At 37.7% G+C, this 20,974-nt stretch overlaps 1 protein-coding gene across 1 annotated transcript in view; it reads left to right on the plus strand.

Moving 5' to 3' along the window:
* Positions 1–20,974, plus strand: part of ADGRD1 (adhesion G protein-coupled receptor D1) — a 156,669-nt gene that overhangs the window by 125,807 nt on the left and 9,888 nt on the right. The window contains exon 22 of the mRNA XM_084297053.1: positions 2,741–2,832. Coding sequence (XP_084153179.1) covers positions 2,741–2,832 — 92 coding nt within the window. The remainder of the gene's footprint in view (positions 1–2,740; positions 2,833–20,974) is intronic.

Consider the following 20,974-nt stretch of genomic DNA (forward strand, 5'->3'; position numbering starts at 1 on the left):
TCAGGCAATCTGGCCTTTCAGGAAAGTAAGAAGTATGAGCTATATACATTTCTTTTATCTAAATGTTTATTCTCCTACTTTGAATGTTCTGATATATGCTAAAACATAATGAGTGTTTCATCAACTAAGAATTCCTCTATTAAAGTAATTGGCTAAGTATTTATTTCAGATGCCAAAAAATCACTAGAGGAGCAATTCAGTGGCTATATTTTGGTTTCCCATTACAAGGACAATGGAAATACCTCCATGCTTTGATTACTAAAACATTAACAAAAGAAGATATTCATAGCTAATCTGTTTATTTAGGCTGCAAGAGATTACTCTAATTTCTCAAAATACCTAAACAAAAACTTTCAAGTGGCTTAGGAAATTTAAACATAGAACTTTGGGACCTGAGTGTAAGGGCTGGTTGCTAATTTTACAAGTACCTTATCTTTATCAGCAGACAGATCACAGTCCTTCCTTCTCATCTTATAAACATGTAACTAAAGCACCCTGGATATGATATGATTACACCGGCTGCAAGAGGTGCTCAAGGCCTTCTTAAATTACAACTTTAGACAATCCAAAATATAAAGGAAATTAATTTCCAATCTCTCTTTCCCACTCTCTCTCTCTTTTTTTTTTTTTTTTTTTTTAATAATAAATTAATACTCAGCTAAAAATGCTTAATTTTTGCTTTAGCAAACCATACAGTTTCTGTGTCCTTAGAGGCTATCTTGTCGTGTTCTGATGACCACATCTTAGGGTTCATGTCCAGTCTGAAAGTTTGCAAGATTCTGAGTATGCCTTTGTTGGTGCTTATTATTTATAACTTTCATTGACTTTGGTAAGATGTAGGGACTTCAGAATGTAAGGAATGAGGAGTCTTGACTTCACTGCAATTTATTTTCTTAGTATTTTAAAACACATTACATATGCGCAATATGCATATTTTTTAAAATGCTATGCAGAAAGTAAAATCTAGGAAAATCTGTGTATAAAGAATTAGGAATGGAATAAAGAGCTGGAGTTAAGTGCTTGTGAGGTTGGAAGGAGCATGCTGCTTGCAGTTATCAGAAAAAGGGTCCATGCAGCAACTGTGCCAAGTTGAACTTGTGCTGTCTGTGAGACATCTGCGAAGAAATGTCAGTAGAGGAAACCGATATTTTAGATAAAAGACTAAACAAGGCTGATAAAAGATAATATGTCAGGAAAGAAGTGAAGGGTATAGAGACGCATTTCTTGTGAAATCCTCATGAAAAGCTGCACTGAAGATGATTGTTTGGTGGACATGCAGCAAAAATTAGAGAGTTCGGAGGACAAGTAAAAGAGAGAAGTGAAAGAGAAATGTAACTTGTTCATATTCATCATTTGCTCCTTCAGCCAACGCACATATTTAGCACATAAATAGGTTTCTCAGGAATGCTTGTTACTGCCTTAAAAATATTTTCAAGATATGATTTGGTGGGAATAGGGAAAATGATCTCAAGACTATTGAATTTCATCTCTTACTAATCTCTGTAAAACCAATTGAATGAGTACACTTGTAATTGAAAAATGTTTTGGTTCCACAGAGAATTCTTTGGATGGGCTAAAAAGCTGTGGCAGAAATGAACTATCACAGCTACCCTTATACTTTACAGTAGGTGATGACCTACCCTTAGGAATCTAAAATTTAAAGACTTGTAAGATTTGAAAAATGGTATGAGAATGATTATTACCAAGTTAAACATTCTTTAGCTCAACCCCTCTCCTCCCAAAATTATAACAGTTATGTTAAAATAGATTACAATTGTTGAGTTTTAACTAATCAATAGTACTATATTGAATTCTTCTTTCTTTACGTTCTTTAGTTCAAGAGAGCTTTGTTCTTCCTTTGTTCTTAACTCGATGATAAATATCAGCTTTGTAGCTGATATGTAACTTTGGACAGAAAGGGAGAAATACGTCTTTCACCTTCACATTCTCCCCCTCTCTGTTTTCTTTAAATCCAAGGTCTCTGCAAAACAAGATGGTCTTTGCCACATCTCCGTAAAATGATAAAGTTTTCTTTACTTCTTCACCTGTGACTCCAGAGCAAACTTTCTTTTGTTGCACCTTTCAGCATTACTCTTTTCAAGATTTCCTAGATTTCTGGTGGGAGTTCTTTTCATTTTGTTGATGTTTCTGCTGGGCCTGACATAAAAAAGAGTAGAGCTTTTGAAGAGAAGAGTTCAGGCTTAACATATTTTCCTCATTGCTGGTTTAAAATAATCTCATGCTTAAATTGCAAGCAGACTTTGGTAAGAAACATGAATTATACACTGTGAAGGCTATAAGTCTGAGAGAAGTGTTTTCTGAAGCCTGTGCACATGCAAACACAATACCAAAGATCACACAGATATATACTGCTGTTCACTGAAGTTCTTGTCTAATTTGTCAGATGCTGGTAGATACAAGGATATTTATTTGTAGAGTAGATCCTGAGCACTTCAGTTGTGAATCAATGTTTCAGTCCAGCCTTATCCTAAAGAGGCAAGCTGTTCCAGAAGTAAAAAAAAAAATCACACAAAGTGGAAGAGCTACCCACTTTCAGAACAGAGAAATCCACAGACGATGGAGGGTACCAGTCCAAAGTTGGAGGCCTTTTTTGCCAACAAATACAACAGTCAAAATTCCTATTTTCTGTTTATTTGCACAGAACACACAGTACAAGTTTGCATCTCTGACATTTGGTATTTGGTTTCTTGACCAAGTCTTGTTCCTTCTTCTTCTTCAGGTCAATATTGGTATTCTCATCGCTGTCACAAGAGTTATTTCAAGAATCAGTGCAGACAACTATAAGGTGCATGGAGATGCCAATGCCTTCAAGTAAGTTTTTCATATTCAAATTCTGTTATAACAAGTTAATAATCTCACACTAGCAATGTCATATCGTAGGGACATGAATCATGGACTTCTCCCAGAACACTGATATCATTCCTCTTTAGCAAAATGCAAATAAAGTTGAAGGCAACATATCATTCTCTTGAATGTAGCCAGTTAATATATTTTAGGAAAGCCAAATGCTGTATAGGATGAAGCCTATGGTTCACTGTGAGCTAAATTGTTTTCCTTCTTATTATATTTTCCAGAATTTGCTGATTCATGATTTTCCTTTTTATTTATGGAGACTTTCCTCTCCCTGCTATTTTCAAAGATAAATCCCCCAGAACATTATTAATCTGTACTTGGGTGTTGCAACTATTCCACTCTTCCACAGGATAAACCTTGTTTCTAGCTCCAGTTCAGCAAAATATTTAGGCATATGCTTATCTTTAAGACTCTCTTGATAATGCAAAGCACAGAGACTTATGCTGGATTTAAATGTGTTCTTAAATTCAAGTGTGTCTTTATATCAAGGTGCTTTGAACCTCGAGGGATGTTGGCCTCTCTGAGAGTGCATTGGCTTTTAAATACTATGGTATCAGCACTAGAGGGGAAATTTAATGTAGACACATTACTGCATCTGAATACACAAGGACAATTCTGATTTCTAAAAAAATGTATAGGATAATATATGGGTAACTGAGAAGATCACTTAGTATATTGAATTTAAAGTGCTGAATATTCCATTTTGCATCTTGTATCTCCTGAAGACATTTTAGTCCAAACACATAATATACTGTTTATAACTCAAGGAGTGTGTTACTCAGAATAAAAATGGGACAATGGTCTGTGTTTAATATTTCTGAGTCACAGGCTATTCTGTGGTAAGCTTTGGTACTTCTGCTCTGAAATGGTGTCACAAAGAATCATTTTTATGCTTTGATTACTAATGTAATTTTTAAAATGCCATTAAATTTTCAATATTGGTGACAGTTACCTAATTGAAGTTAGTTTAGTTACTGTATACTTATCCAACAGGAAAAGAAAAACAGTAAATAAGTCTACACAAAAATCTATAAGATAATTATGTAGTAGTGAAATGAAAAGACTTGGAATTAAAATTACTGTTTCAGGTTCAGCTGAGTCCCTGTGACCTTCAGAAATACAAAGGAAATATAGAACCTTAGGAAGCAAATAACTGTGTATTGTCAATGCCAATTTGTATCTACTATTAGAATCATAAAATAAGGGAACAACCTCCATAAATAGCTACACTGCTATCTCTATGTACTTAGATATTTCCTTACTTGTATTATAAAGAAGAGTTGATTCAACACAAGGTGTAGCCCTGCATGCTACTATATATATATATATATGTATATATTATTGTTTTTAAGCTATGTATGTATACATAAGTAAAACAGTTTAAGGATGGTTGAGCTAGGAATAAGACAAAATGCATTTAATTGGGAGTATATACTCTTAGTGTAAATATTATCAGCTATAGATTGGGAATGGTGGAGCTCTATAGTGAAAATGTGAGTTATGTACTAAGTATTTGTAAAGCATAGTTTTAGGTTTTGACCTAACAATAATGATGGTAGTGGAGAAAAATAATAAATAATGAGAAGATATATATGAAAATGATCATGGAATTAATTGTGTAAATGTCATTACAGAAATAAGCCCTCAGAAGAAATCTGAAATGAGAACAACATAAATAGCTGTCCAAATCTGATCCTAAAAAGTGTTTATAACCTGATTCAATACAGCAGCGAGACAGGCTGAGATTTATGTACAGAGGATGTCATGGAGAAGTAGCTGGCCTGTCTGTTGAATAAAGTTAAACATTAAGGCTTTATAACACTAGATTTCTTGTCCTTGGTACTTTTTATACAGGTGAGAAGTTTATGTGTCTAGTGTAAAATCATCTGTCCATTGTACTGTTTTCCAAAAAGGAAGAGAACAAAACAAAAGTGGTTTCTGCTCTGACAGCTGCTTGGGAAACGTTTTTCATAGTGAGATGAAAATGCCTCCAACCACTAAAGAACCCTAGATGTTGATTAGAGGTTGTTAACATGTGAGAGTGAATAAGCACAGCAAAATGAATCAGTGACAGAGAGCAGAAAGAAATCAGAAAAACACAATAAGCTCTGTAGTTTCTGTCAAGTTGCTGTCAGCAAGGGCTACAAGGTAGTTTTTGAATCAACAAGTGCAATTGGCTTAGGGAGAAATCACTGAAGACCACAGACTGCTATGTATAAGATGAGCCTTAAATAAAGGGCCTGTCAGGCATCCATCTGGATAGTGCCGTTGGTTTGACATTAGCTATGGAGAAAACTGGGAATACGTTAGAAGGAATTTATCAAACACTTCTTGGAAACACATCTAAATTTAAATGGCACAATGTGATTTTGGTGAGACAAGAAACCACATTGTCACCATATTGTAATTCTTTGCTGTAGTGAAGTGTTTCGTAGAGCAGAAGGGGATTTTTTAGGGCTGTGTTCATGGTCTCAGAATGCAAAAGAAGCAAAAGACAGAATAAAGAAAATGAGAAATGCAGTGCAAGGAGCTATGCAGGGGAAACCTGCTCAATCTAATAAAGTTATTAGGGAATAAAAAGGAGAGATTTCAATGCATTATTTTCAGGCTGGAATGAAATTTGAGTAGAAAGCACAATGAGAAACACAAAGTTTCTGTCTTCAATGGTTTCTATGATAGTACTTAAACAGAGGGGTTTTGAAGGTTACAAGTGGTAATGAGCTGAAAGGAATAGCAAAACTGGTTGGAGACTGACGAAAGTGCCTGTGACAGGAGTGTGAGAGAGGTACCAGCTGCCTCTCCTTGGTGACTCAGGCCAATATTTGTAGCTGCCTTCAAGCATTTAAGAGACCTCACCCCTGCAGCAGCTGTTCAGTTCCAATGATCAGCAGTCATAGGCATACAGGTCTGAAAACCCGAGCCTCCAGGTTTTACAGAACAGGCCCATCATCAGGATTGCCTCTTGCCAGACTTTCCTGCCAAAGGAAGAGTTTAATCACCCCAACGAGGACTGACTTCCACTCCTGCCGGCAGCCTTGGCGGGAGAGTGCCTGACCTGGGCTCATCTCCCCGAGCTTTAGAGCTCAGCAAAGCAGACACCTCCGCCCCACCTGCACTCCCTGATGGATGGATAACCGGGTGCTTCTGCTGTGCAATTCATCTCATCTGTTCAAGCCACTTGCCCTAAAAGTTCTGATTTCTCCCCAGTGAACCTGAGGGAAGCCAAGATTGCCCAGCTCCTGCTCAGACAGCCTGCACACTCTCAAGTAAGGTGTGATAACTCACACCTCTGAGGCTGTCAGTCCCAAACTGAGCAGAGATTACCTTAGCAAATTGTCTGAACAGAGATGCAGTTATGAGCCATGATGATATCAGTTAGAAAGTTTATTTATTGTTAGAGAAGTGCTAGTGCTGGAGCGTATTTGGTTTCCCTAAAGATTAATTTCTTTGGCAACACCAGTGGATATTACCAACAAGGACTTGTTTCTCTTGGCAACAGACAAAAATAAACTGATGTAATTATTTAGAGAAATTGTTCCTGATTTTCCATATGGCAACAAGTCCTCTCAAATGCTGACTCAAATGTGGCTACAGAACATGCACCAGGGTGAGCCGGTGCTCAGCTCTGAAGGCAGCTTCCACCAAACTTTGTGCTTAAAAGCCAAAACAGAACAGCAAGGTGTTAACAACATTTCCTTTTTATCATAAAATTAATTAAATCATCATCTGCTCAATTCACATTCTGCCCAGAATAAAGTACAGTACATTATGGACTGGTTGACCTTTTCAGCTTCAGATGTTGCTTCTTGTAACGAAGATATCAGACATCTTCCTGACCATTTCATTTTAGTTTCAGAGATACAGACAGGTGTGGGCATGCCTTTTTTTTGTTGTTATTTATTTTTTAAAGAAAATAAGAATACCCCCAATATCCCCAACCCATATATAGGGTAACTTGAAGGAAAGAAAAACATAAAAGAGTTAAGTTTATGATACATACATTAAAAAAAAAAAAGAAAGAAAAAAGAAATAAGGAAAAAACAATTTCATTAATTAACCAGTATACAATCAGATGCTAATTAATACCCAATAGACTCTTGTGACAGTTTGGACAGTAAATAGTTGGTCATCGTAGGATTTGTGTGTGTGTGAATGGTCACTTTTTTAGCATCTGAAACTTCAACTCTCCAAGAAGAATTTGCTGGTAAGAGATGAGCAAGGAATTATGATGTGCTCCTATTTCTTTTTTGAATTGACTTAAGAACATGCTTTTTACACTGTTTTCTGAAGCATATTGAATACAAATTTATAGAATATGAGCTGTTTCACTTAGTTGTGATCGATTGATTATATTTGAACATTTTATTAGCTGATTAGCTATTGACTCTCAGCAAAATAATTTAATCTACTAATTCAGATGCAGCTTTCTGAGTTGTTTTTTTTTTGCATCCATGGAACACATTTTCCACCAAAAAGCTAATTTGAATGTTTTACATTATAGAATGCTGAATCAAATATCTTGAAAACTTTAAATGCATATACACATTTGTTTGCACTATCCATTCTTCTTGACTGGGCTTCTTGACTTCTATTTAAGGAAATAATTAATCTTATGTTTGAGTTTAAACATATGAGTAGGCTCTCTGAGCTTAATGCAATTAAAGCAGATTAGTTTAATGGAATTGCTCACGTGCTTGAAAAGACACGTGAGTACTTCTTTTACTTCTTTGAGTTATGGACTTTTTTTTTTTTTTTTACTTATTCCCACTGCATTTAAAATCTTAATTCCTCTCTTAGTGCACTCATGTACTCTGGCTAACAACTAAATAGCTTTTGTCTTGCTGCTCTACCTCTTCAAAGCCTTACATTCTATTACCCAAGAGAAGAACTCTTCCAAGTAGGTTGTTTGATTACCTGAGTTACCTGGCTACTGAATTACAAGGGTTAAAATATAATACAGTTGTCATAGACCATAGATTTGCAGTAAGATTATTAGGAACTGTAAAAGCAGAAGAATGCAAAGCATGTCTCTGTGTCAGTAATAGCCATTTTAGTCTAGAATCGAAGATATCATCCTTAACCATATCACTGTGCTTCTGCAGCTAGTTCACTTTTGTATTGTCTAGAAGAGACAGAATTTCATTAACGTTTTCTTGAATAAATTGCTAACTCCAAGTCTTACTCAGTACTTTCTCACTGCTTGCTCTGAAATGGCCCAATGAGTTGGAAAAATCGGTATCCTTTTTATAAAGTGCACACTTCAGAAGCCAGTGAACCAGAAGTGATAGCTATCATAATCCCCACAGAGAAAGAAATTACAATATAATTAGAAATATTTCTTAGCTTTTTACCCTATTCTTTCTTTTATTTTACTCATTTCCCTCATCCCTCAAAGCCTGATCCTCACTCAGTAAAATAATGAAACAGTCTCTGAATTCTCTGTCGAGGGAGGGAATAACACTTTCTCTGTTTAGTTAAATTAATGACTGAAAAATGGAACAAATCATAGTAGCTGTGGTGCATAAGAGCAACACAGGGCATGAAGAAAAGCTCACCAGGGCAAGCAAGTCATGTAAATTGTGTTAGCTCATACTGCATTTTTGAATATAGCTTAAACCATTTTGGATGAAACTGAAATCTGGGTACATGGGTTTAATGCAAGTCTGTTACTTCCTTTGGTAATTTGGGAAAAAAAAAAGTTGTACTGAAAGATTTTCCCTGTGACAGATACAAATACATGAGGGCTGTCTTCCAACAGCTCATGACGCTGCAGACATCTGTATGGTTTAAATGTGTAATTGACCGTTCCAAAGCACTTTGCAAAGCCATCTATTATATTCCAGCAGCACACCAAATGCACAGTGGCAAATTGCTCATCCATTTAATCAATGATCCATTCCATGTCATGACTCTAAATCAGTATTTTTCTTTGTTTATAAACATAGTGCCTGCCTTTCAGCCCAGTCACCTTTTGTCTGGGATAGCACTCCTCCAAGTTAGAGCTGCTAACTTCGGTGCTTTTAACTTAAGGCTTTATTCTGCAAGGTACTGTGTATTAGTTGCATTTTGTTCTTGTGATTCAGTGCCTGTTTCATGTCATTTGAAGTGCAAAGACTTCTTTTTCTGAGGATTATTTCCAGCTGTTCATTTTCACAGGATGCAGTTGTCAATCACGACATTTGAAGCTCTCCTGAGAGGTCTCCTACCATAACCTCCCTACGTGCCTAACTTCCACCCCTTTGCAATACCATTAGAGAATTTCTTTTTCTCTCCCCTCCTGCCTTCAAGGGTTAGGAACAAGTTACAATCTGCAGTAAAACTCTTCTGAAAGTCCACAGGGATTCAAGATCCATAGCGCTAGAAAATCTGTTCTGTGCCTTGCTGGCAGATGCTGCACACGCAGCCCCGAGAGACATGGAGCCCCTGCTTCTGTGTGCTCTGTTGAAAGAGAAACAAGCTTTTCTCATTTGCTGAAGGAGAGCCATCAGTTAGAAAGAGCAGCCTGGCAAGTCAAATCTGCCTTCAGCAATTCTTTTTCTTGACAGTTTCTAACTGTGTGTAAGAAATCCTGTTCATTGAACAGGGTTTCAAATAATGTGAGCGATGTACCTCATGGAAGCTCTTGAAAGGAGGAGGGGGACTGGCAATAAAATAAATAATTAAAAGGAAAGTATTAAGCAATGACAATTAGAGAGCTGAAGTGCTACCGCCAATGATAATGTCCTCAACAAAATTAAATTTTTGGCTCATTGAATATGACAAATACAAATGCCATTTGGGTATCTTCTTATTAGATTCCAAGTTTCAGACTGAAAATACATGGGTTTGAATGCTGGCGATGAGAATATTAACAAGGAAGTGCTAACCTTTTTGTAACCATAATGACAGTAATGGTAGTGCTTGTTTTACTGCAGATGCTAAGAATCGGGCCACTGGAGAGAAGCTCCAGGCCATGTGATAGCTCAATCACATTTCAGGAGGGGTGGTGAAAGCTTAGAAGTACATAAAACATCACTGCAGAGGGGAGGCTGTTCTCCAAGAGCACGGTAAAATGGACAAAGAGAGAGAATCTTAAACATATGAAAAAATTAAGCATCTTTTAGTTTCCAGTAATGGGAGCAGAGTAGCAAAGCTACTCTGAGTTGATCACCTGAAGCTGCTGGGTTTGTGTCTTTGAATGGCTTTCAGAATTGGTTGCACAAATGTCTGTCATGGCTAATCCTGGTGCCAGGAGTGACAAATGATCCTGTCTTGTGGCTGAGCTGGAAAAGATGAATTTGTGAGTCCTTTCACAGCTAATTTTTTCTTGGTTGTCTTCTTCTGAGCCAAGATTATCCTTTGTGGGAATTGGTTTCCTTCTGTCTTTTCTTCTTAAAAAGGATTTACTGCACAAGGGTGAGCAAGGCCTGCTGATTGTCAGCTCCAAAGCAGCAAGCAATTCTGATCCTTGTGTGCTCCTTTCTTTCTGTATTAAGAAGGGTAGTAAGGATACAATGCTAACAGTGATAAAAATGGTAATATGTCTCTGTCCCTAATGTCTGTACCACCAATCCCCTGGCAGGGGAATGTTAGGTTTCTCTGTATAAGGTTGGGATTTCTGAAGTGTCCAACACTAACACAAGTTCAGGAAGTATCAAACAACTAATTCTATTTGCCCTCTCTGAAACCGCTTTAAAGGTTTCGGGGATGAAGGTGGCGGGGATGCCTATGCACATTGATTGAAAAGGGGGTTGGTTTGGGCATTTCTAGTCTAAATTCTTTGTGGATAACACACGTGGTACAACAACATCAGCAAAAGATAAATAGCAGCTATGGTTCTACCCTGCCTCTACCCTGCCTCATGTGGCTTGAGACATTGTAAGAAATCTCTACTATAATCCATTGGGTGACTTTCATTTTTGGGACAGCTAGCACATATTTCTTTCTGTTTTTTTTTTTTTTTTTTTTTTTTTTTCCCCAGTTTTAATACCTTCAACTCACTGGATCTAAAAGTAGTTGAGTGAAAGACAAATGAGTCTTGGGGGCTATGTAAATTGTTTTATATAACAAGGTCCATAAGGTACTCTTCTAGGTACAAAGAATACTGGGAAAACTTGATATTTAAGAGGTGCTGGATTTTCTGAGTATAAAGATATAAGACTTTTCATTGTGGATGCTTAGGCATGTTTGTCTTCATAGCTGAATGTCAGGATAGAATGAGGTTTATTAAAACTTAGTTATTAAATCCCTGTGATGAAACTTAGCTCTGAGCACAACAGAATCAGTAATGGAAGGGAAGGGTGTGAAGGAAAGTGTCACACCAGGACACTGTTCAGCTATTTCTCATCTTCAGTGTCTAGAAAACTGTGTTGTGCTTATTGATCCATGATTGAATAAATCCCCTGATCCCACCCTATCAGTCCCTGGTAGATGTTAAGAGCAGTTGCTGCTGGTGAAAGCTGTTCTCTGCAGGAGCTTGAGGCTACACTACATCAAGATGGAGCCTCCTTAAGTCAAATTGGGATTTATATGGCATTTAATGAGAACATAACTTTGGGCTGGCCCCATGCCTAAGGCTGCGTTGTTCCTGATGAGTCTTTGCAGTGTACACAGTGCCAGCATACACAGGAGTTGGGTCAAAGATGCTGCTAGTGATATGATGTTGTGGCACATGGGAACAACGCAGCTGGTTTTGTTTTGTTTTGTTTTGTTTTGTTTTGTTTTGTTTCCCCCCAAATGTCTGAAGAATAACACATTTCTTTACTTTACCTTAACATTTGACTTATTCATAGCTTTACCTTAAATTCTGTACATGTTCAGCTGGTAGCATCGAGTGTGTGTGTTATTTTTCATTAACTGAAGATGTTCATGCTGCCTTACTGGCAAATCTTCCAATGCTTTTACAGATTTTTTTCATCCAATGGAAAGGATCAGTGGCTAGCCAATCGTCTCATTTGTAAATCGCTTGCTGCTTTCAAAGGACCTAATGCACCAGTGCAAATTCCCTCCCAGGTTTAGAAACTCAATTTTCTTGATGGAAACTGTCACTATTGTAGTTAAAAGAATCTTTCTGGCATATCAGTCATTACTAAACTATTGTAACTGCTTTGCATGAATGAATTTTCTGGAAACACTGATATCTATAAACATGCTCCAGGAACCTACTTGAGCAGCTGTTCATTTTTAAATGCATTTTTTTCTTTTTCCTTCCTCTTTTTTTTTTTTCTTTTTTTTTTTTTTTTTCTGTTTTCCCTTCAGAACATTGCTTTACAAGCAGAATAGTTTGCAGGGTACTTCCTTGTATGCTAAGGACACAAGCCTCCTGGTGACTTGCTGTGTGACCCTAGTCACAACTTGCTTATTTATTTTTTTCTCTCTCTTTTATTTGTTCTCTTCCTCTTTATGTCTTTTTTTTCCCATGCTCTATCAGCTTTGTAAGTCACGTCTCTGAAGAGACATGATAAGTCTAAGGACTTCAGTGGGGTTTAACTCTTTGTACAGCTATGGATTTGGACCCTGATGCCTGTTAGATTTGCGATAACAGAAAATGTTGCCTTTGGAAAATCAGCAGTGAAAAAGAGCTTTGGAGAGCTTTTGGTTTGTTTGTTTGTTTGTTCATTTTGTTTTGTTTAAAAAAATGCCCTAATTGCCTTTAGATTTCAGTTCTTTAACATCTGATTTTAATCCATAAAAATAGCAGTAGCAGGAGGATGGTGTTGTGTGAGTCATTGCATTATGGCTGGTACCAGAGTAACAATTAAATGCTGGTTGTTCATCATTAAATGGTACAGTTCACTGTGAATAGCAATAACTGCAAGAGTTTTCTTGAATTTCTGCATTTACATCCTTGGTCCAATTTATAATCCTGGAATTCTGTGTCAGCTTTATGCAGAATAATAACACAAATATTATAGTTATACCGTTGCATAAAGTAAATGCTTATTTAAATATGCAGCTTGTGTAGAGCTCTAGGCAACCATGTAAATCACTACCTAGTCTGACACAGGTCTTAGCTAAGTGTGATTTACATATTTTCCTGACAATGCTCTCACAAAGTAAATAAAATAGATGAAAAATATGAGTAAATCCAATAAAGAAAAAGTCCTATTTTTGAATCAGAAGTCCTTTCAAATTTTAAAATACTGTCCTCATGTAAGTAATAAAATTCCATTAACCACAGATATGATATAGGTGTTTTGGAAATAGATATTGGAATTATACCCAATTCTTTTCTCTTGAAAAAGATGTGAGGCAGAAATGTATATTTAAGTGAAAGAAACAGAATTCAAAAAAATACACACTTTTCGATTGGAACAATATTAGAAATAATCAAAAAGGTAGTTAAATCAGATGATAATTGAAAGCATGAGTACATCAGGAATAGTGATTTCCCAGATTGTCAAAGGTAATCGCCCCATGAAGAACCATGTTCTTTAATTTTATAGTGCTTATTATCCCCAGTGAGTCTAACGTACCTTCTCCAGCAGAACTCCCAAGTTAGCTGCATAATTTTAATAAAGATTTTTAAAAAATAAGGAAAGTCAGAATATGGTAATAGAACAATGAGGCCTTGGCTGTTCTCATATGACTAGAGATATCAATAGTCAGATTACTTGTTCAAAAAAAATAAGCAGCAATAGTCAGTCATAAATACATATGGAGCAACATAAAAAAGCTTGTCGTTAGCTGTTGTCTGAGTCCCCAGTACAGACCAGGAGAATTGGCAAATCATCAACAGACTAAAACACTCAGAAATTTAAAGAAAAAAAAAAAAAAAAAAAAGCACAGAGTCTACTTTTCAATTTCATAATGTATATGGGACCACAACTGTACTCAATACTGTTCTTACTAAAGCTTGAGACAGTTCCCAAAAGCCAAGAGAGCCTCAGACACAAGCACTGGCATTGAGGCAGGTCCCCACTGCCACCTACCTCCATAGGGACCATGGACCAGCTGGCCATCAGCCTGCAAACCTGCAAAAATCCCTCAAATGGGTGGCACAAGACAGCCTGCATGTTCTAACGAGGATAGTATGGAAGTACACAGATTTTTCTAGCTTTTCCATTTGCAGGTAGGTCCTTGGAGAGGTGGGAATCCAGCCCATTAGTAAAACATTTTGATTTCAACAACTAGAAAATATTTTGTAGAAATTTTTCTGGCCTCTTCCTGGGCATTTTTGTAAGTAATACAGCATCAGCTATGACGTTAACTTTGATAAACATGATAAAAGCCATATGTTCCCTAGTTTCTTTAAAACCAATTTAATAAGATATTGAGTTCCTCACATTACAGCGCTACACAGCTGAATGCTTTTCTGCATTTTGCATTATCCTCCAAAGCAACAGTCAAGCAGTTTTCAGAAACCAGGCAGCAAAGCAGCACAATCATGGTTGTATGCCGGCAATACTTTTTTTCCCCCTTATGTACATTTGAGACAGGCGATCAAGCAAGTATATGGCTATTTATTTGCCAGTACTGGAGTTAAAGCTTGTATGAACCATTACACAGAAAATTACTTTTCTTTCTCAGTTTATATGCCTGACCTTGACAGCTTTGCTGTTCGCTGATACGGTTACCATGGAAATGGAAGAACGATCTTTCTGTTGATATCATTGCATAATTAAGGGTCACTGATGCCATTTAGGTCAAGAGATCATTTTCAGAGTTCAGATTCTCATGGGGATGAATGTTGTTATTCTACAGAAATCCTGTGTGTGGGTTGATGTGATTGTTACTCTGTCATCCTAAATGAAGCCCCACAGACTTCAAGCTAAGAGCCAGAAATATTTACCAAATCTACAGATTTCCAATAAACTCATGTCCATGAGGCTGCTTTCTTTGGACATTCACAGGTACACAAAACTACCAAGCTGTGAGGTTTGTTGCCACTTGTCAGCTGAAAAGCGGTAACTGGCTGTGTAATTCCTTCTGACCACTTTGAGTAGTGTGTAAAATACAATGCTTATATTGGTAAAAAGCCTCCAGTGATAGAAAGTTGAGTCTCTTCAGGGTGTAGCTGGTTCAGAAGTTTTTCCCTATTAGCTTCTCTTAAGAAGCCTGACATTTCTACAAGGGCAGTTAAAGAAAGGACAAATAGGAATCTGTCTTTCTCCAGTGGGTGCTGGCAATAGTTTCTTGCCCTGCTGAAGCAAACTTCAAAACCCGAGACCCTTTTTAGGATACTGCTTCCTTTAGGACAGGCAATGCTTTCTAGCTTACTGATCATTTTTGTTGCTTGCCTCCAGAGTCTTTCCAGAAAGACCACACTGTTCATGAAGAACGATAGCCCAACCAAAGTACGATGCTCCAGCTCAGGCATCACCAGTACTGAGCACAAAATAGTGGGCAATCTATATTTTTAATGGATAGTGTTGGTGGTTTGACACTGCAGAGCAAAAAGAAAAAAAAAAAACGAACAAAAAAAAACTTGCAATGGGATTACATCAGTGCCTGCAGTTTTACCAAAATAAAACAAAAAACGGTTTTATAAAATTTGCATTTCATTAACAATATCATTAAATCAAGCTAGTTCCATACTAACACCTAATCCTATGCTTTAGACAACTCTTGAACTGTTGAAGAAAAAAAGACACCACCTGTGTTACCCCCAGGGTTTGGCAAGCCAAAATAGATGTTATGCTGCCATACTGTTCCCATTTCGTTTCCCTTTATTTTTACACAGAGGTTTCTGAAAGGTCTGTCTGCCTATATTTTCTGGCTCTCTGAGCAGATCTACATTTTTGATATACCCTTTCTTTTTTTGCTGCGTTTCCGTTCTGAACAAACCATGCCCTTTCACATCAGTATTCCAGTCATATGAATAGTTCCATCAAATCTCTGTTATATAAGGAAAGTCGAATACTATGAGGTTCTTTTCATAACTTCTGTAATTTGACAATCCCTCTTTATTAGCACTGGGTCTGTCATCTTGGTTTACTGCCGGGAAAACAAAGATTTGCGCTGCATGATATAAGGACTATAAAAAAGATTCAGATGGCTGTAAATCGTGCAATAAGACTAATTTCAGTATATTGTTTCAAGATGACTTGTGGAGATTTAGCCAATTAAAAATAGTTAGCATTGGGCTAATACAGTTCCTCATGCAGGGAATACCCAGGAACAGGCTATACAGAAAGCTGTCATGAGATGGAAGAAGTCCTGCACTGGGAGCTTTGAAAATGGCTAAGACAATGGAGACTGCAGTGGAAGAAATTATTAGGTGCAAATGTTGGAGAAAAGAGTAGGTGACATGTAGCCTGGTCCATCTGGCACCCACCGGCATGATCTATCCCTTTGGGACATTTCCATTGCCTTGTCCTTGGAAGAGATAGGTAATGAGTTTTCTGGGAATAAGCTGTCGTAACAAATTCCTTCTCCTGTGCTGAGTCCAATGCAGAGCTGGGCTCAAGATCCACATTAGAAAAAGGGGAGTATCTGAAGGAACATCTGTTTTCACATATGCAGAACATCCAGAGCAGCCAAGGTTGGATTATCCTGTTAATACGATGCTCTTATAATGAACTTTATGGTCATATTTTGTCAATTAATTATTTGATATCTGTTGTTCATCTGTTCTACCACCAAATAATTCCATAGACCTTTTCAGCCCAGGACTAGCTCGTTTCTAACTATATGTGTTATAAACAAATCCTCCTGCATAGTTTTTGTTTTCTGGTTGTGAGACAAAATGCTGCTCTTTTCCTGAGTGCTTGCTCTGTAAGGTGCAAACTAAAAACATAAGAACACTAATTTGCTTCTGGAAGCAAACCCTGCCTTAATGGTGACATGTAATATAAAAAAGGCCTGGCCCATTAAAACATTACAATTTGCTTTCTTTTTAAAACAACAAATTAGTCCCTCCAGATGCCCCAATCAATCTGCTTTTGTGATTATTAAAGAATCCCTAAAGTGAAAGCGTGTAATATTTTCTTTTTGTTCTCTCTTGCTTTCCTCAAAGTAATTCCAGAATCAGCTTTCAAGAAAGAACCAAACACTGCAAGAGCTATGGAAATGAATAGTTTGTGTTCAAGAAATTAATAAATCTAGACAATTGTAAGGGTCAGTACCTGCTCTTTTCCTTTTTCTTTTAAATTGCTGACATTTTCCACATGGATTTCTGAGAATTTGATTATTTTGTCTTCTGGCCATGGCCATCAATACCATCTGCTGGGGCCTTTTTTCTCCTGTCACCAAGTAAAAACACAAAAAGCTTTTTCAGCAGATTCCCCCCCCCCCCCCAAAAAAAAAAAAAAACAACCAACAATTAACATATGACTGGAATAAACAGCCCCTTACTCTAGTTAATAAAAAAAAAAGGACCATTGATGGCCAATTTATTGTAAATGCTTGTATGCAAAAGGATTGTATAATTACTAGCATGTGATCATATTTAGCAGATCTTAAACAATCATCTAACTGCAAATATTTATTCTACTTGTTATTTTAGATGTTATTATGGGGGAAAGAGAAAATCTATCCTCAGTTACACTGGGGCTCTTCCTGAGGTTCAAGTGATGCTTCAATAGAAACAGAACATGAAGGGCACCACAGACAGACAAATGTGCAGTTTTAATGATTAAAGCAACATGACTCACTAGCCACAACTCCCAGTCACCTTTTAAGAAATCAAAGTGTCTTCACCAAGAACAGAGGAGCTCTTGTGTGTCTCTTGGGAATGAATACATGTACTGCTGGGTATCTCATGGTGCAAAGACTCACAGTGCAGGTAGTATCTTTATCTCCTGTCCCAAAACAAATTCTAAATACTCCTTGGCTGGATGTGGAACACTCTTCTGCTTTGAGAATAAGTACTTATTATTTTCTTTGATGACTGAATGGCAAAGTTCATTGGAAAATTAGCTTTAGTCTTCCTCCTGGGATCTAGAAGCAGAGAACGCTGTCTCAGCAGCAGCACAACGAGGGAGTTAGTGTCAAAAAATATTGAAGAAAGGGATTTTTTACAGATTGGAAAAATCCCTCTGCAAGTACAGTTCCTCACCCACGAAGATCCAGCTTGCAAGGACATTACATTTTAATTTTCCATATTCCTTCAATGGCTTGAGTTAAAGACAAGGGGAAGGACATGTTTTAGTTACTTGCTTGTGACTTTCTTTGGGAAGTATTATTTGTCTTTTCCAATTTTAAGATCATGATGTGATGGAGATGATGTGGGATTTGATCTGTGGGAGGCCTTAAGAAGGCATGGATTTCTAAATCCTTAGTTAGGAGCTGAAGTCAAAAGTCAATGCTGCCAGCCTCTGGGATTGCGTTCTTGGCATTTAAATTCCTGCAGTACCTCCATTTCTGGTCATACCTCTGTTTTTGTCAGGCTTGATGAGGCTTTGAAGGGAGACCTGAATTTCAGTCCCTGCTTCACTGAATATTTAATATAAAATAGGAAATATTAATAAAGCAAGGATTATGTAGGACTCTTCCCTCTCGGGTGAGTGCCTCACAACTAATCTCTCTGACCCAGTGGATATTTAATTATTCAATACAAGTAGAACAGGTTCAATAGGAGAGACTGAGCATCAAGCAGGGAGTCAAAATGTTCTGGAAAAAAAATGGGAAGGGCAGGAGAGCCCAGACCTCCTATTTTCTGGACAAATGCTCTATTGACTGTCCTAGCCAGTGAACAGGGCCTCATCCCACCTGTCCCATGAAAGGTCAGAGCTTAACTCTCTCTATCTGTTTGAAGGACAGGGCTTGTACCTAGCTCCAAGGACAACTCCTCCAAACACTGACAGCCACGGTGAGAAAAACAAAATGGGTCTTGGGAAAGGCTGCAGGACAGCATGTAGAAGAGGGCCAGTGCTCCCTCCACAACTGCTGCAGACTGAGCAAGGAGACCAAGATTGCCTTAAATCCTATATTGAGTCCAAGGTTATAGGCTGGAAATTCAGAAGGAGGAGCCTTTCTTATTTATCAGAAGTACAGGATGCTAAGGCAGCTTTAGCTTTTGTGAAGAAGTAGAAGTGCCCCTGCTTTGGCAGCACCTGCCTTCTTTTGAGGGTCTGCAGTGAGAGGCCTGGATGTTGGATGTGACACATAACAGAAAAGGAGGAACTCTCTCCCCCTTCTTCTTCACAGGATAAAGATCAATCTGGATTTAGTTGCTGTTACAGTGTAATATTTATTTATTTATTTTGCTAGCATCTTCCCTGGCTTATAAGTAGCACTCACCAGAAATTAATGGTCTGCGGTGTCAGTAAATATTCTTCTTCATCTTCACAATATTGCTTTGAGAGGGCAAGTAGCATCGCCTCCACTTTACTGATAGGAAATGGCAATTTAAAGGACTCATTTTCTGTCTGCACATCTGCACTCACCAGTGACTTTTTTTTTTTTAATTGATTATCGTAGTTCCTAGAAATCATCTGCAATTAGGCTAGAGTCTGTGTTTTTGCTAATTAGAAAACATTCCTTGGGCAATCAGCCTTGTTGTCTGTATAGCCAAAACAAAATGTAGGAGGAGAAAAAGGTGCGTGTGTATTTGCAGGAGCACAGAACTAAAATCCGTGTCTGCCCTGTCTGAGAGCACAGCTCTACCCATCAGACTGAGATGTCTAGCAGAGCTGAGAGAGAATTTTGCTTAAAACAGAGAGAATTTTGCTTAAAACAAACAAACAAAAAACACAAGAAAACAAACAAAAAACCTACAAAACCAGCAACAACAAAACCCACCTGCTCTTGACATCACTTATACACATTATGCAGAGTAAACTGGTTGGTAAGTTAGGAAGGGACCTCTGGGATTTTGACTCTCAGGCCTGTGCTTTGGCCTCCCTGCTGCACTTCCCACATCACCCCCAGTGCCGTTGTCACCAACTTTGTTGTTTTTTATTTAGGAATAAAAGGAAGCTTGACCCTGTAGGCTCCAAATGGCATCAGTAGTCTATGGGTCAGGCCCAAGACTGGTCTGAATCTTTTCTTTGATGTTAACTGCCTAATTCGATCAAAAAAAATGAATTGTTATCAGTATTTGTCTGTCTGAGGTTGGTGGCAAGTCATCACCTAACTCACTGGTTTTGTTCCTTGGAGAGCCAAGGAACACCCAGGGAGTAATGGCACACAAGGCTCCTGCATGGCGTGCCCACACCCATGGGCATGGAGCCTGAGTGCTGGGCAGAAGAGGTAGGCAAGGTATGTGCTGGAAATGCTGCTGAACTGCGTTAGAAACATTTCTGTTCACAGCCAGAATTGCTGCACGTGGTCTCCCAGCAGCTCTCCAGCTGTCAGGTCAGAGCTTAGTAAGCGTTACAGGTAACAAATCGGAAACTGAGGCTAAATTTAACTTTTCACAGTGTTTGTCTGAAATGTTAGTTATAGGCTTTTGGACTTATTTTTTTTTTATATATAAAGTATAAAGGATATTGCTGACATTGTCTAGTGAAGTTTCAGAAACAAGAGAGAATTTCAGTTAAAAGGCCTATTTGTCCGGGTCACAATTTTGATGAATTGTTGTGAAGGATTTTTGCTTTTGTAGACAGTGTTTCTTCCAACTATTATATAATCTTGACTTATGGGTCTGAATTTAATTCTTAGTTCAGCAGGCACCATCACTGAAAAGTGGATGTCAGAAGTCTTAAATGGATTAGTTCTTCATATATGCTCAATAAAATTGATTTGTGAATTAGGGGTCCCCTTCACAGGAGTAATAAAGTTTTCTTTTTGCAAGCAGTGAAATTTCTTTCTTGTAGCTGTCAGTGTAGTCATTCTGCATTGGTGTAAGATATCGACAGTGTGCTTAGGGCAATAACAGAAAAGGGCAGAGATTAAATAAGGGGAAGGGAATCATCTCAATTGAGCAGAGCCATTTCAAACCAATTGCAAATACAATAAAACTGTAAGGGCCACCTCTGCTCTTAGAAAAATGTTCATAGAAACTTTACTAACAGTGCAACGATTTTATGTGATGTTAGTGAAGAAAGTACGTCTCCGAGGTGCTGAAACCTACACTTCTTACACACCATGGCTGCAATATAACTACAACAATTATCCAACTTAGAAAACTTCCTTCTGTCCAATAATTGATTAATGCAGAGTTCAGGACTTCATCTAGTATAAACCACTGGGTGACAGTCCATCTCTTACTGAGAAAGACAGAAAATAACAATCCTAC

The sequence above is a fragment of the Netta rufina genome (genome assembly GCF_964035555.1).
Source record: "Netta rufina genome assembly, chromosome: 17".
In the NCBI taxonomy this organism is placed as follows: Eukaryota; Metazoa; Chordata; class Aves; order Anseriformes; family Anatidae; genus Netta; species Netta rufina.